Source organism: Saimiri boliviensis, chromosome X (assembly GCF_048565385.1).
Source record: "Saimiri boliviensis isolate mSaiBol1 chromosome X, mSaiBol1.pri, whole genome shotgun sequence".
Taxonomy (NCBI): Eukaryota; Metazoa; Chordata; class Mammalia; order Primates; family Cebidae; genus Saimiri; species Saimiri boliviensis.
This window is the reverse complement of record NC_133470.1, coordinates 50,343,643-50,360,769: the sequence shown is the minus strand read 5'-3', so window position 1 is coordinate 50,360,769 and position 17,127 is coordinate 50,343,643. Positions and strand designations below refer to the sequence as shown.

Sequence of the window (17,127 nt, the reverse complement as noted above, 5' to 3'; positions counted from 1 at the left end):
CGCTGAAGGAAGCGGAGCGGAAGCCTAGTGGCAATGAATGACGAGAGAAGTTTCTAGTTGGGTTCCTGCTCCTCCCGCTCGGACACCTGAGTCTCAGTGCGTTTTCCCTCTACTGAGAAGGCCACTTGGTGCTTCCGGTTACTTACAAACGGGATTTTGCCAGTTTTTAAGCGACGGAACCCTGAGCGGAACCGCGAAGTAGCCAAAGCCCCGCCCTCAGTGCGGCGGACCGCCCACCTAAGTACGTCGAAGGCTGCCGCGCTTGCGCCCCAGGAGTAGGTGGTGCTTTGTGCTCGCGTTGGGCGGGGCAAGGGGAAGTTCATGGTTGGAGGAGGGAGCAGTTAAGAGTTGCTCCACTGAGATAAGACTTAGGAGGAGGGCCTTTGGCTTTATTGGGCCAAAGGAGGGGAGGAGGCTGTCTCAAGCCTGTCTGTATTTGTCTTGGCCCGCCTAAAATTCTAAAGGATGTAGCCAGACACGTACTTACTCTTGGTTCTGTTTCCCAGATAAGTGAAATCAAGGCCCAGAAAATGTAAGCTCGTGAGCAGCATTGTCTCCGGATGCATCCATGACTCTTCTGTATACGTTACCTCATTTCATTCTCAGGACAACCCAGTTCGGGGCATTGAGGCTAAGTTAGAGACGTCGAGTGAATTCACTTCATTCTCACAGTTCGCTCTTTCTTACACTGAAGTAGTACAGTCAAGATTCAAACCCTGTCTTAATTAGCTCAAGGATTACTTTTCTGAGTGTTTTTACTGACCACACACCTCCCCAGGTAAGACTTTTCCTCTGGGGCCCCACAGCACCGTATGGTCCATTCTGTCACAGGACTTACAATGAACAGCTATCAGTGACTTCTATTTCTGCTGCTACTAGACTGCCAGCAGCTTGAGAGCAATGACTATGTCTGGTTCATCTTGTTAGCCCCATCCCCTAATACTGGACACAGCATATATTAGGAAGCAATAGACATTTGTCAGGTGAGTGAATGAACAAAGGACAATAACAAGAGCATCAACAGGTTCATGGCTTGGTTTTGAGAGCACAAAAAATAGAAGTAATGGATATGCTTAATGTCCAGGGAAAAGCATACCGATACATCTTTAGGGTCCTCACCCAGAATTGCAGCATAATTATTTTTTCCCCAGAATTTCAGTCTTAGAGCCATCATCCTCCATGGTTACAGCAAAGATCCAGTAAACTGCTTTTCCTCCTGGAGGACTTAAAGGTTACCAGTTGTTGCTATCAGAAAATAGCTCTATGAATAAAATAAAAATGTATATGTCCTGAGCTTTTTCATGCTTTGGGGGTTATTGACTCAGAATTGAGTCCCAGGAATGCAATAACTAGGACAAAGGAAATGAACATTTTTATTCTCTTGCTTCATATTGCCAGATTGCTTTCCAGTAAGGGATTGTGCCCATTTACACTGAAGACCCATCTGAAACTGAACCTCAGCGAAATCCAGAACTTGCCTGCTTCCATAGCTGGTTTTAATTTCCCCATTCTGCAGTGGCTTGTTAATATTAGTTCTGACCTTTGGGGCAAGGTGAACACATGGTTGGACTGAAGAGAAAAGTCTTCGGGTGGCTCAGGAACTTCTTTGGCAACTACAACAGCTGATATTTCAACAGAGCACGTACACCCCCCCACTTAACAAGGGTACATCCTCAGCCTTCTCAGGGAACAACGAATACCTCCAGGCTTCCTCTTTGATGCCACCCACTGGACCTGCCTTGGGGCTCTGTAAATGCAAGAGAACCCAGTGCTGGATAATTAGCGATGGAAGAAAAAACCTCTAGAAGAAAAGGTAAGTGAAAAAGAAGGGAAAGTAGGCAGGAGTTACACAAATCCATATTCATTCTTCAGGCTCTCTGGAAAGTTTTCTTTGCATAGGTAGTTGGTTGGCATGTGCATTAAAGGGCATGGGAAAGTGAGGGAAAAGATTATATGTAATCTAATTATCTATCTGTATATTTTTAAAAATCCATTCTGGCCTTTGTGGGACACTGGTCCCCAGGGCAATTTCCTAGCACCTTTGGAAGTCTCTGTAACTTGGTCTAGTCTGGTTTTGAATGAACTGAGTGATTGAGATTATATCTGTTATGTCCCAACTGGTGTATGAAGTAGGGTTGATTTGCTGTGATGCTTTGAACAAGCTCTCTAGCTCTCTGGGCATCAGTAGCTTCCTCAGTAAAATGGAAATCAGAGTCTTCGGCCAACTGTCCTGAGGGCTGTCACAATCAAAAAGAGTGGAAGGACAGAAACCAAAGCTCTTTAGAGACATTTCAGGACTTCCTTGCTCTGTCTAGGAGTAGTGATCTTGTTTTTTCTATAGGCTCCACGAGGAATACCACCCAAAACCCTCCAGCTCCTTTTCTCCCTGTGCAACTTTGGTCTGTGAAGAGCTACTTCTAGGACTAGGATTCAGTGAGGTTTGGGGTCCAGGCATGAGACTGAAAATAGTGGAGAGATGGTGGGCCGGGACAGTGGCTGAGAAGGAGGGGGATCCTAGGCTACTGCCACAGAAGGCTTAACACTCAAATACATGCACCTAGCTTGTAGGCGTGTGGTCGATTTCCCCTCACACCTTCACTCTCCACAAATGCATTCATACCCAAACAGTCTGAGAGCTACCAATAGGGAGACCCCATTCGTGATTATATTACCTATCAGCATTGTCATATGCTGGTTTACATGGAATTCTCCCCCCATATACATGCCCTATGCTTTGGGAGGGCCATAGAGTCAGGATCTGTGGGCCTTGGGAAATCACATTATAATCTTTTCTTCCCTAGAGATAGCCTCATTTTAGAATTTTAGACCAAGAGCTGCAGGTCAGAGCTTGGTCTTGAATGAGAATCTGGTACTGACTGAACCCTTTCTCTGCCACAAGTCCATTGGCCCTTTTCAGAGAGGATTTCATTCATTCATTTATTTGTTTCTGTCCCATTTCATGTAGAAAAACTTTTCCAAATGCCACCTCCTACCTCAGACCAAGTTAATTCTCCCATCCAATTCCCTGCACAGCTCCCTGTTATAATATTTACCTTGTTGAACTAGGATTACTTGTCCACAAGTGCATCTCATCTAGGGCAGGGAGATGTAGACTGCACAAACACGAGCAAGTATCTCCTCTGTCCTTTGTGCTAGGGTCAGAGTTGGACACTGGAAACACAAATAACAGATCACTGAGATCCAGTCTCCATCCTCAAGGAGTTCACAGTCTAGTGGGGAAGCAGACCAGGAAAATACTGGTGGGTACTTTCTCAGATAGGAGCATATAAGCAATATAAGAACCAAAGACAAAGCCTGTCCCAAGGAGACAGGGGTCACTTCCCAGAGGAAGTGAACATCGAACCAGATCTTGAAAAGTGAGTCAGGTTTTGTTGGGAATAGAAGGAGAAAGATGGCATTTCAGGCTGAGCAAAAGTCAAGAAACAGGAAGATAACACGGTGTATTTTGGAGCCCAGTGAGTCAGCCAGTGCAGTTTAAGCGTGGAGATCTAAGGAGAGACATGGCTGGACAGGTAGGCCAAAGCTTGATTGAGAAGTCTTGAGTGCCAAGATGAGGTCTTTCCATAAAGCTTGTTTTGGTCTCCTGCTTCTGGGATCAGAATTGGTAACATTAGTGAGGAATCTCATAGCTAATTCCAGGCAATTTTAAATTGGGTTTTTGAGCCTGGACCCCAGGTTTACCCTTTCAAACTTTGTCAAAAGCCTGCCAGCTTCCTATCTCAGATTTCCTGCTGCTAAAATTAGCCTTCTGCCTGTTGGCAGGGTCATGAGGACAAAATTGTAATCATAGAAGAGGCATTCATGTGACCAGCTAGATTACCTTGATCATGCCATTTCCCCTCCCCAGACCTCAGTTTCCCTGTAAGGTTAATGAGGATGTTTGTAAGGATCAAATAAGAGAACAGATATGTTGTGGCTTTGTGGACAATGGAAAGCATACAGGGAAAGGGTTACAATTAACATTATTAATATTAACAGATTTATACCAGTTAGGAAATTTATTAGAATTAAGAGAGTTGTACCTCTTACGAAGTTTAGTTCTGAGACTCTAGAGGTTCTGAGCTAACCTGTAAGACCACATTCTTAGAGCAGGCTCATTTGATTAATTAAAGAAAAGCCCTGGCCTGGGAGAAATTAGGTCCCCGGTGTTCTATTCCTCCTGACTTGGCCACTGATTTACTACATGAGCTTAGGAAAATATTTCTAGATCTCAGTTTTCTTACCTGAGAGGGTGAGATGAAATGATCTCACAGTTCTTTACACAAAACCAAAAGAGTAAAATTGATTCATCCTTTTAATTGATTTGCAGGAGCTCTTTGTGTATTATAAATGTTAAGCCTTTGCCATAATTTTGTAAGTTTCCTTAACTGAGGGTTTTCTGTATGGTCAGCATTACATTAGAAGTTTCGGATTAGTCAGAGAGGTGTCTGATCATTTACGTCCCACAGGGAGTAACAGTGTTAGATAATATGTTTTTAACATTTCCGAGATTGCTTTACATTTTTTAACACATTGAATCTTCAACAATACTAAGGAGGGTAGGCACTCCTATCATTCTCATGTTCCAGATAAGGAAACTAAAGCACTGAAAAGTTTAGTCTTTTGCTCATTGTCTCATAGCCAACAAGGGGCAAAGGTAGGATTCCACTCAAGTAATATGGCTTCAGAGCCTATTGCTCTTAACCATTATGATCTGCTGTCTCAGTTGATTCATTTAGATAGGTGGGCTCTGGAATGTATTAAAAATTTGGTATGATTTATACACAACAACTGGAGGGAATCTGACCCTTGTGTAGACTAAGGCTTGCAAATATATTTTAGGGAACTTCTTAAAAGGCTAAGTGGGGCTGAGAGCATTTGAGGGCAGGGATTGGAAATTTCTGTCCCCAAGAGATTGCCCTTGTGTAGCCCAGCTCATTGGAAGAAAGTTGAGCTTCCTCGTAGCCAATCGTTGGAGGTTCATTGGGGGTGGGAAGGTTACAAAAGAGTGAAGTAAGAGCATACTTGGATGTCGTCCAGGAAAGCAGTGCAGGTCTATGAGTTCTACACATAAAAGCCTCAAAACAACGGGTCAGGGAAGGGGGAGAGAGGGCAAGTGAGGGCGGGTCATCTGGGCTGGATGGCTCTGGCCTATGGACTTGTCCTACTCTGAGGCCATTGCTCTCTGCTCCCTGCTGCAACCTCCACCCTCTTAAGTCTCCATCCCAATGGCTTGGCATGAGGAACTTGAGCAAAATTTTCTATCAGTTCATGATGCCAATGTTATTCTCCTTAGGGCATCTGATGGTGGCTAGCAGCCGTGTGGGCAGAGCTTACCATTCCCCCACCCCCAGCCCCACGCAATGGCTGCACTCTTCCAAAGGTGTCAGTTTACTCCTATTTATTTAGCACTTGGCTAGAGAGAGTAGGAAGATGATCAGATAGTGCCCATCTCTTCAAGAGTGCCTCAGGCAACACATTTTAGGTGGGAGAGGCCCTGTGGCAAGGAAGGCAGCAGAATCCAGGGAATACAAGGGATGCAATGCCATTTTGGGTTGGGGAAGCCGAGAGGTAGTGGACCTTCCACGTCCAGTTTGGGCCTCTAATTGCCAGCTCAAAACACTGCATTCCCCAGTAGGGACTTTGTGTTTGTGTTTTTGTCCTTGGGAACCTTGCATTTCTGATGTGAATCTTTGTTTCTGGGTTGGAGCTTGACATTCTCCTTGGACCCATTTTTTATTTCAAAGCTGGGAAAGCTGCTGAGACCTACCTCCATCACCTTTGCTTCTCTACCCCACACAGGCTGTAAGCACATGATCTTTGGTCTTTTATTTGCATACTGTATTAGTCTTGTCTTCATTGGAGGGAAGTGACTGGTCAGACCTGGGCTGTGTTGCTGGCTGCCTTCCTTGTTGGGCTCCAACTTACCTCCTATATACACAGCCCTTGGAGTTCAGAGGCCTCTCCTGACCTCTGCCCAACTTCTCGCTTTCTGCTCCCAATCCCCTACTAGTACATACAGGAGCAGAGACAGGCTAGGACCAGAGGAAAGGGGAGAGGGGACTGAAGACAGACTTTGAGAGGGCTAAGAAACCCAGTGTACCCCCCATCCCAGCCCTGTCCACCTGCTGCTGTGGCCACAGCAGTAAGATAGTAAGACAGGAAGTAAGGCCAGGTACCTTGTGGGCAGTGATGTCATTAGCTGCGACTCCTAAGATGTCTCCAGAGATGGGCGAGCTCACCCAAACCAGGTTACAGAAGATCTGGATTCCACACAGCAGCGGTAGCAGCAGGCTGCAACGGAGAAGGGGCTGTAAGTGGGGTTTGCTTCTGTGGGTTTCAAGGTGGTGGTGGTAAAGTGGGTATAGAAGAGCAAAGGATGCATCTCCCCTTGCCATCCACTACCACCTCAACCTAAAAGTTGGAATAGATGAACAACTGGATGAAATAGAGGCTAGTGTCAAAAAGGTGGGGAAAGAATGAGAGAGAAGAGGCGGAAACAAAGAGATGAAGACAGAGAAAGGATTAGGTTAAGACCATTTTAATCAGAGAGATCTTTAGGAACTTTTCCTTATGTGGCACTTGTTTGGAATGTTTCTTGTTTGGAATTTAAGATTTATAGTTTAGGACTGTTCAGTGATGGCCTAGTGTGTTTCATTTTGGTGATTTCTGTGAAGGGTCTGGGAGTCAGTCTTGTCTGACTGATAGTGACTGGGTTAAATAAGGTGATGACTCCTGGCATCATCTCTCAAGGGACAGGTGCTGGGTACGCAGCAGTGCCATGTCACTGGTCAGTATTGCTCCTCTCCTTTCTCAGGCCTTTTCTGAGTCTGCACCTGCCTAGGTTGGGAAACACTCAATGTCCTGTCTCCAGTGTTACCTTCCTGGCACATACGGACCCCCTTGATGCTTTGGGAATTTGAGAGAGACAGTCTCTCAGGGCTAGCCCACTGGTGTGGTGCTCACTTTGAAATTTTAAGAAAGATAAAAGTCAAAAGAAAAGCAAACAAAACCTGTACATATTAAAAAAAAAAAAAAAAAAAAACTGGAGTATACCATTTCCCATAGATAATGGGCGACAGTGGTGGACCAAGGTGCATCCAGCCCAGGGATTGTGGCCTGAGGGGCCATAAGGTGGGTGAAGATGAGGCAGCTGTGGACTGCAAGATTCAGACACCCCACAGGCCAGCTGACCAAGTTTCTACTCTGTTAATGCTAGAGGAGGCCCAGGCTCAGGGATATTGGGGGTAGCAGTAGTTGCTTAGAGGATCCAGGAGCATATAGGATATTAAATATAGTTATAGTATACAGGGTGTGGGTGGAGGAAGAGGAAGAGAAAAGACTAGGCTCTTGTTCTCTCTCCTTCTCTCCACCAGCTCTTCCACTTACTCATCTGGATATCTAGGAGCCTGGAGACAGAGGTACCCTTACCCAGCCAGCCACTCTTGGTCTTTTCCAAAGGGATGTGGGTTTAGGTGACAAGCAAGCCATTCTCTACATACATGGGTTCTCCAGAACTAGAATGCTTATAGACCTGGGAACTGTGTCTTTCACATTGTAGAGATAATATACATAAATCACCTAATATAGTCTCTATCAAAAAGAAGGTGAAAAATAAATATGTGCTCCCTTTAGTTTGGAGCATCACTTTCCTCGGCTATAAAACAGGATTAATGCCTATGGCCTAGTGTTTCTGGGGGTAATTCACTGATTCAGAGGTTCTGGATCCAGACTGCCTAGGTTTGAGTCCCAGCTCTATCTCCCCCTGTCTCTGTGACCTTGGACAAGTGTCTTAACCTCTCTAGGCTTCTGTTTCTTCACCTGTAGAAGGAATTTAATAACAGTGTAGTTGTGAGGATTAGATGAGCTAAAGCATGTGACATGCTTAGAAGAGTGTCCAGCACAGAGTACATACCCAATAATTGTTACTTATCATTTATTACTATTGTTGTTTAAACAAGAAAGTAGGTGTGTGATCTTATTTACCATCATATCCTCAACATCAGGCCCTGATCCTGGCACATAGTACATGCTCATTAAATGGCCATTCTGTGCTACTTCCACTCTACCACTCACCATAACCAGGAATTGGGCTCTGTGGTCACAAGAGAGCCATTCATTAATATTTGACTAAATGTTATTAGACCATAGATGCAAAAAAACTTAGATATTGGTTGCCAAGTCTGGGCAATGTCTGGTTCACCTTCTCCTAGGGAGGCCAGTCTGTTGATCCCTGAAAAGTCCAAATCACCCTTTTCTTGGAGCATCCTCTCTAGAAGACACATAGACACTTAATGATGTTATTCTGAGGATGAAATACATTAACATGTAAAGTGCTTGAACAGCTGTGCATATTCTTTTCTCATCCAACATTATGTTTATGTGAACCACACATGTTATTGTTGCATGCAGTTGTAGTTTGTTTATTCCCCTCGTGAATATATCACAGTTTATTTATCCGTCTTACTGTTGTTGAACATTTGGGTAGTTTCTAATTTTTGATTATTAACAATAGTGCAGTGGACATTCTTTTACCCTTATCCTGGTAGAGCAAGTCCACTTTGTCCCTCTTCTTATGGAGTGTCTTGGCTATTCTTGGCCCAATGCTCTTCCCAGTAAATTTTGGAATCAGCTTTCCAGGTTACACACACACACACACATACACACACACGCACGCACACACGCGTGCACACACGCACACACACACAGCAAGAGAGAGAGAGAGAGAGAGAACTTTGGGGATTTTGATGGAAATTACAATCTGTAAATCAAATCAATTTGAGGGGAGTTGCCATCTTTGTGACATTGAGTCTTCCCTAAACATGGTATATCACTCCGTATATTCAGACCTTTTCATGTTGAGTGAAGATTTATAATTTAATCGATAAAAGGCTTGCACATTATTGTTAGATTTTTTGACTTTTTTGTTGCTATCTTAAATAGTACCTTTTTAGAAAATTAAAGTTTATAGCAGTATGTTGCTAATGAATACAACTGTACTTGTTTTTCATGTAATGAATTTGTAACTAGCAAACCTGCTAAACTTTCTTATGAGTTTTGACAATTTATATGTCAATGACAGCTTTCATTTTCCCCACAACCCTTTGTTTTATCTTTTTCTTATATTATTACACTGCTAAGGCATCCCACCTTTAATACACATACACAAGAGGTGTGCAGTACATGTTGAAAAGAAATGTTAATCATGTATATTCTTATTCTGATCCCAATTTTAAGTTTCACCATTGAGTAAATTTGCTGTAGTTTTTTTTGTTTTTGTTTTTGTTTTTTTTTTTTTTTGGTAGATACTGTTTAATGGGTTAAAGAGGTTCCTGTTTATTCCAAGTTTGCCAATACAATGTTTAAAAGATGGATGAATGTTGAAGTTTATTTTTATTTGTTTTTTGTTGTTGTTGTTGTTGTTGTTGTTGTTGTTGTTGTTTTTTGAGACGGAGTTTCGCTCTTGTTACCCAGGCTGGAGTGCAATGGCGCAATCTCGGCTCACCGCAACCTCCACCTCCTGGGTTCAGGCAATTCTCCTGCCTCAGCCTCCTGAGTAGCTGGGATTACAGGCACGCGCCACCATGCCCAGCTAATTTTTTGTATTTTTAGTAGAGACGGGGTTTCACCTTGTTGACCAGGATGGTCTCGATCTCTTGACCTCGTGATCCACCCGCCTCGGCCCCCCAAAGTGCTAGGATTACAGGCTTGAGCCACTGCGCCCGGCCTTGCTGAAGTTTATTAAACATGTTTTCTGTATTCACTGAAATGACATTAATTTTCTATTTTAACCTATTAACATGGTACATTACAATAGAGTTTTTCTTGTATTGAAATAATCTTGCAGTCCTGGGATAAATAGAAACGTCTGAATTTCTTTCACTAATATTTTGTTTAGGATTGTAGTGTATTGCTCAGGAAAGAGATTGGCCTGTAATTCTTCCAAGAGTATCAAAATTACACTAACCTCATAAAATCAGGTGGGAACTATTCCCTTTCATTCTGTCCTCTGACAGAGGTTGTCCGCAGAACTATCCATTCCTCAAATATTTTGCCTGGCAGCATTTCCAGGTAAAATTATCTGGACCTGGTGTCTCCTTTAACATTTTAACTGATACAATTTCTTATATCAGTTATAGAGTCCTTTCAGTTTGCTATTTCCACTAACATCAGCTTTCTTAAGCTTTCCTAAGTTATGGTTTTCTAGGAATTTTTCTACTTCACATCAGTTTTCAGATTTATTTTGTGTAAAGCTCCTGTCTTTGTATCTTTTTATCTGTTGAGTTTGTAGTGATAGCCTTTCTTTTGTTATAATATTGTTTACTTGTACCTTCTTTTTTCTCTTGATCAATCTTGCTATAAGTTTGTCACTTTTATAATTCTTCTAAAATAATCCACTTTTGACTTTTTGATCTTTTCTGTTATCTTTATTTTGTATTTAACTATTTTTCATCATTACTCTGTTTCTTCTACTTTCTTTGGATTTATTCTGTTCTTTTTTAACTAGTAGAGTTGCATGCTGCTCAGCTCCTTCATTTTCACACTTTCTTCTTTTCTAAGTATCCAATTCTATCATTGGCCTACTAAACAGGGCTGATGTTCCACAGATTCACTATCATATGGCCATATGAATTTTTAAAGTATTTTTAGTCCATTTTGTAAATAGGCACTGTCCCAGGCTTTCTTAGTCTCTCCAACACTTACCCAGTTACCCTGGCCACCCCAATTCCTTTCTCAGGACAGCTAGGACCTACTGATTATCATCTAGCAACTAAAGGGTTAATGCTTACCACAGCAGGAGGCCTCCACTACTTAGTACCAATCCTTGGACCAGCTTCTGTTTTGATAGATCAGTGCTCTTGTCATTTCCAGTTTAATTCCATTCTGGTCAGAGAACAAACTTTGTATTATTTCAGTTCTTTGAAATCTGTTGAGACTTGCTTTATGGACCAACTTATGGACAATTCTGGTAAAAGTTCCAATAGCACTTGAAAAAAAAATGTGCATTTTACAGTTGTGTTTAGTGTAGTATATACCTCAATTACGTTGTGTTTCTTAATCTGGCTCAAATGTTGTATATTCTTGTGGGGTTTTGGCTGCCTGTTGATAGGGAAAGTCTGTTAATGTCTCCTTGTAATTTTGTCAATCTTGAAAGTTCATAGATAATTACAAACAAATTTAGAATTGCTATATCTTTCTGGTAAATTGAATATTTTATCACCATGTAAGGAAATTATTAACTCTGGTAACACCTGGTAATTTGGTATCATTGACGTTTTTGTCCTATAATCAATCTTTTTTCTCATATTAATATACCTACCTTAGCTTTATTTGGCTTAATATTTGCCTCATATGTGTTTTCCCATATTTTTTAAAAAAATTGTTTTTGATAGAGATATAGTTCACATACCATGAAATTCACCATTTTGAAGTATACAGGCAGTGGTTTTGAGTATATTCACATGGTCATGTAACCATCACCACTAATTCCAGTTCGGTTGCTTTACGCCAAAAAAGAACTCCATACTCTAGGCTTATTCCAGATTCCCTTTTCCCGTTAGACCCTGGCAACCACTAATCTACTTTTAGTCTCTATGGGTTTGCCTATTCTGGACATTTTATGTAAGGGGAATCATAAAATATGTGGCCTTTTGTATCTGTCTCATTTCTTTGGGCATGATGTTTTCAAGGTTAATTCATGTAGCATGCAAGGTCACAAAGATTTATGCCTAGGTTTTTTCCTAAGGGTTGTATGGTCTTAGCTCTTACATTTAGGTTTTTTATTTATTCTGAGTTAATATTTGCATGTGGTATGAAATGGGAATCTAGCTTCATTCTCTTGCTTGTGGATGTCCAGTTGTCCCAGCAGCATTTTTTGAAAAGACTCTTCTTTCCCTGACTTAACTGTCTTGGCACCTTGATGAAAAACAGGTGACTATAAATTAAAGGGTTTCTTTCTGGGCTCTCAGTTCTATTCTATTGGTTTATATGCATCTCTACCCTATGCCAATACCACACATTCTTGATTACTATAATTTTAAGTAAATTTTGAATTTGGGAAATATGTCTAATTTTGTTCTTTTTCAGATTGTTGTCAAGATTGTAAAGGCCCTTTGCATTTCCATATAAATTTTAAGATCCATTTATTAATTTCTGCAAAGAATTAAGCTGAGACTTTGATAGGGGCTGCATTTAATCTATAGATTAGTTAGGGAATATTGCCATCTTAACAATAATAAGTTTTAGGTCCCTGAACATGAGATGTTGTTCATTTACTTAAGTCTTTAATTATTGTCAGCAATGTTTTGTAGTTTTCAGAGTGTTTTACGTTTTTAAAAGTATTCTTTTAAGCATTTTATTGTTTTTGATGGTATTGTAAATAGAATTGCTTTACTTAATTTCATTTTGTTTTCTCATGGCTACTTTATAGAAATGTAATTGATTTTTATATATTGATGTTATATTCTGCAACATTGCTGGACTCATTTATTAGGTCCAATTAGTGCATTCCTTTGGATTTTCAATATACAAGATTATGTTATCTGCAAATAGAAATAATTTCATCTCTTCCTTTCCAATCTGGATGCCTTTTATTTTTCTTACCTAATTATCTTGACTATAATCTCTACAAGAATGTTGAAAAGATGAGGTGAAAACAGACATCCTTCTCTTGTTACTTATATTGGCAGAGGGAAAGGGGGAGAACATTTAATCTTTCACCACTGAGTGTGATATTTGCTGTGCATTTTTCACTTGTGTCTTTTATTAGGTTTAGGATCTTTCCTCCTAGTCTTAATTTGTTGTGTGGTTTTATCATGAAGGGGTATTTAATTTTCCAAATGCTTTATCTGTGCCTATTACGATTATCATATGGTTTTTGTCCTCAGTTCTATTGATGTGGTCCATTGCATTAATTTATTTTCAGAGGTTAAACCAACCTGGCATTCCTATAATAAATCTAACTTGATTGTGATGTATAAGTATAATATATACATATATAATGTACACATCTAAGTCCTTTTCTACATTGCTGGGTTCAGTTTGCTAGTATTTTGTAGGGATTTTTACATCCATGTTTGTAACAGCTATTGGTCTCTAATTTTCTTTTCTTCTAATATGTTTGTCTAACTTTGGTAGCACAGAAATACTGGCCTCGTGAAATGAGTTGGGAGGTGCTTCCTCCTCTTCTATGTTTTGAAAGAGCTTTTAAAGAATTGTATTATTCTTTAAATGTTTGCTAGAATTCACCAGTGAAACCGTTTAATCCTGGACTTTTCTTTGTGGCAAGGTTTTTCATTACTTATTCAACCCCATGTTATAGATCTATTTAGACTTCATTTCTTTTTTAGTAAGTTTTGAGAGTTTGTATCATTCTAATAATTTGTCTATTTCACCTAAGGCATTTATTGTATTGATATATTTTATATATCAATACAATATCTGTTCATAATATTCCCTTATAATTCTTTTTATTTTCATAAAGTCAGTAGTAATGTCTCCTCTTTCTTTCCTTAATTTATTAATTTGAGTTTTCTCTTTTTTCTTGGTCCATCTAACTAAAATTTGTCATTTATTAATTTTTTTAAATATCCAACTTTTGATTTTATTGATTTTTAAAATATTTTTCTTTTCTCAGTTTTATTATTTTCACCTCTAATCCTTATTATATCCTTTCTTCTGTTTCCTTTAGGTTCCCATATTTATGAATTTCCCAAAGTTCTCTCTGTTATTAATTTCTGATTTTACTCCATTGTGATTGGAGAACATGCTTTATATGATTTCCATTCTTCCGTGTTTATTGAAGTTCGTTTATGGCCTAGAATATTGTCTGTCTTGGGGAATGTTTGGTGTACACTCTAGAAAAATGTTGTCTGCTGTTTGGGGATGGAGTGTTTTATAGATGTTTGTTATTACCAGTTTGTGTTGAAGTCCTCTATTTCCCTGTTGATCTTCTTTGTAGTTTCTTTTATCCATTATTGAAAGAGTGGTCTTGAAGTTTCCATATACATTTATAATTGTGATATATTCCTTATGGATGATCCTTTTGTCATTATTAAGTATCCCTGTATATCTCTAGTAATGTTTTTAAACATCCATTTTGTCTGATATTAGTATGGTCACTCTAACTTTCTTGTGTTTGCTGTTTGCATGATATATTACGTTCTTTTACTTTTTTTTTTTTTTTTTTTTTTTTTTTTGAGATGAAGTCTGGCTCTGTCACCCAGGCTGGAGTGCGGTGGCGTGATCTTGGCTCACTGCAACTCTGCCTCCTGGGTGCAAGCGACTCTTCTGCCTCAGCCTCCCAAATAGCTGGGATTACAGATGCACGCCACCATGCCCAGCTAATTTTTGTATTTTTAGTAGAGACAAGGTTTCACCATGTTGGTCAGGTTGGTCTTGAACTCCTGACCTCATGATCCACCTGCCTCAGCCTCCCAAAGTACTGGGATTACGGGCATAAGCCACCATGCCCAGCTGTTCTTTTACTTTTAATCTATTTGCTTCTTTCTCTTTTTTTCTTCTGTCTTTTTTAGAATAGAGATGGAGTGTCACTATGTTGCCTAGGCTGGTCTCAAACTTCTGGGTTCAAGGGATCCTCCCACCTTGGTTTCCCAAAGTGCTCAGGTTACAGGCTTGAGCCACCAGACCTGGCCTTGTATCTTTCAATCTAAAATGTATCTTCTGTAGGCAGCATGCAGTTGGATCTTGTTTACAGTTAGATATTCTCTGCCTTTTTACCGGTGTGATGAATTCATTGTGATTTAAAATCATTATTGATATAGTTGGTTTAAATATGCAGTTTTGTTTTTTCATATATCTCATGTCTTTTCCCCTCTATTCCTCCTTTACTGCTTTCTTTTGCATTAAATGAATGATTCTTGTATAAGATTTTAATTCATTTGATCATTTTTTATTATATATTTTTCAGGTATTTTCTTCGTGGTTGTTCTAGGTCTTTTCACATACAGCTTAACTATCAGTGTGCTTCTAATTTATACTAATTTAATTCCAGTGAGATGTAAAAATTTTACTCCTATATAGCTCTCTTCCACCTTCCTTTTTGTGCTATTATTATATATATATAATATCTGTATATGCTAAAAACTAAACAATACATCATTATAATTATTATTTTACATAATTTTATGTTTTAAAGAAGCTGAGAAAAGGACATGTATATATTTATTATTTTATATTATTTTCATTTGTTCCTGTGGGTTTGAATTACCTTCTAGTATAATTTCATTATTTTTGTGTAACTCTTTGCTTTGTGACTTGGCTAGACTATTTTTGAAGTCTGTTTCCCTGCAGTGTGAACCCTTCATTATTGCTTCTAGGAGTGCATAACTTTTGGCTTGCAGGTTTTCTTTAAGTCAACCTTTAGGCTTTCTTTGACTTTTTCCCAGTCTCTCTATTACGTTGTCAGCCCACTTGGTGAATATTACATGCACTCTAGGCTCCACTAATTACTAGCTGATCGCTCTGTTTTGTTTTTGTTTTTTTTTTTTTGTTTGTGTTTTGTTGGCAGTGTCCTGAAGCATGCATTGCTCAGCAGCCTTTTCTAATTAAACTCTAGCAGGAGTAGTTTGTGAGGTCTTTATGGTTTCTTCATACCCCAGAAGGGCTCTTCTTACCTACCTCTGTCTCTTGTCTCTGATGAACTAACTGGCATACGTTGCTCTTAGTTAAGTGAACTTGTAGTTTTTGAGAACATCCTTAGGCTTGAGCTTCTTTACACTATATTAAAAATAAAGTCCGTTTTGCAGGGAGAATTTCAGAGCTCTCTCATCTTGTGAATTTCCTCTTTCCATGGGCATACTCTCTTAGCAGTGTTCTGGGTGCTGAGCAAGGCAGCAGCTTCTGGTCTTAGTTTGCCTGTCCTGGTGTGGAACCTACCCTATGAGCAAGATGGAATGAGGGTGATCAGGACCCCAGGATTCTTAGCCTATTGCACTTGGGATATAGGCTCCATTCTATGAGTAAAAGCTGGGAGGAGGAAGGGATCCTCCAGCCTCTTAACCACATTTGCCAGGAATTTTGCCTCTGCAATTCTGAGCTGAAAGGAATGCTAAATGCTAGCTCTCTGCTCCTTCCAGTAAGATGCCAAAGCATTGATGGGACATTCTCTCCAAGAAGAAAGGGAGCTTCAACTTGGCTATATACACCTTAAGTGGAGCTTCTATCAAGCTAAGCTTGGAGCTGGTAGTGAGAGGACAGTAGGAAGGTTGGGAACAATAGCATGACACACATATCAAAGACTATATTCTTACCAAATTTCAGTAGATTTTCTTGAATAAAAATATCTTCATGTGCTGTATTCCATTAAGACAATTTCCATAGATTTTAAAAGGTTGTTTTGTTGTAATTTTTGCCAGCTAAGCTTGTTTCATTAGAGAATGGATCTTCAGAGCTCTTCATGTCATGCCGGAAATGAAAGTCTCAAGATTGCTTTTGTGTGATGATCTTGTATCTTGCAGCCTTGATTAACTCACTTATTAGTTCTAGGAATTTCTATAGTCTAGGGCGATATTTCTATGTAGGCGATCATGACATTTGCAGATAGGGAATTTTTAAAAACTATTTTCCAAACTGTACACCTTTTATTTCCTTTTATTGCCTTACTGCCGTTGTTAGAACTTCCAGTACTATGTCAAAAGAGTGGAGAAGGTAGAAATCCTTACATTAGTCCTGATGTTATGGGGAAAGCATTTGGTCTTTCACTTTTAATTATAATGTTGGTGATAGTTTTTATTTGCTTTGTAGAAGTTTCTTATCGAGTTGAACTTAAACAAACTTACAAGAAAAAAGCAAAAACCCTATTGAAAAGTGGGCAAAGGAAATGAACAGATACTTTTCAAAAGAAGACGTACATACAGCCAACAAGCATATGAAAAAAAGCTCAACATTACTGATCATTAGGGAAATGCAAATCAAAGCCACAATGAGACACCGTCTCATACCAGTCAGAATGTCTATCATAAAAAAGTCAAAAAATAACAGATGCTGGCAAGATTGCAGAGGAAAGTGAATGTTTATACACTGCTGGTGGGAATGTAAATTAGGTCAACCATGTAGAAAGCAGTGTAGTGATTCATCAAAGAGCTAAAAACAAAACTGCCATTCAAC

At 39.7% G+C, this 17,127-nt stretch overlaps 1 protein-coding gene across 7 annotated transcripts in view; it reads left to right on the top strand.

Annotated features, from left to right (window-relative positions):
* The first annotated feature begins 1 nt into the window (after position 1).
* Positions 2-17,127, top strand: part of PFKFB1 (6-phosphofructo-2-kinase/fructose-2,6-biphosphatase 1) — a 61,286-nt gene continuing 44,160 nt past the window's right edge. For 3 of the 7 annotated variants that reach the window (XM_003943704.4, XM_010331553.3, XM_003943702.4), the window contains exon 1: positions 1,823-6,313. In XM_003943704.4, coding sequence (XP_003943753.4) covers positions 6,193-6,313 — 121 coding nt within the window. In that variant the 5' untranslated portion in view covers positions 1,823-6,192. The other 4 variants (XM_074391919.1, XM_074391918.1, XM_074391917.1 and 1 more) reach the window with 4 other exon arrangements.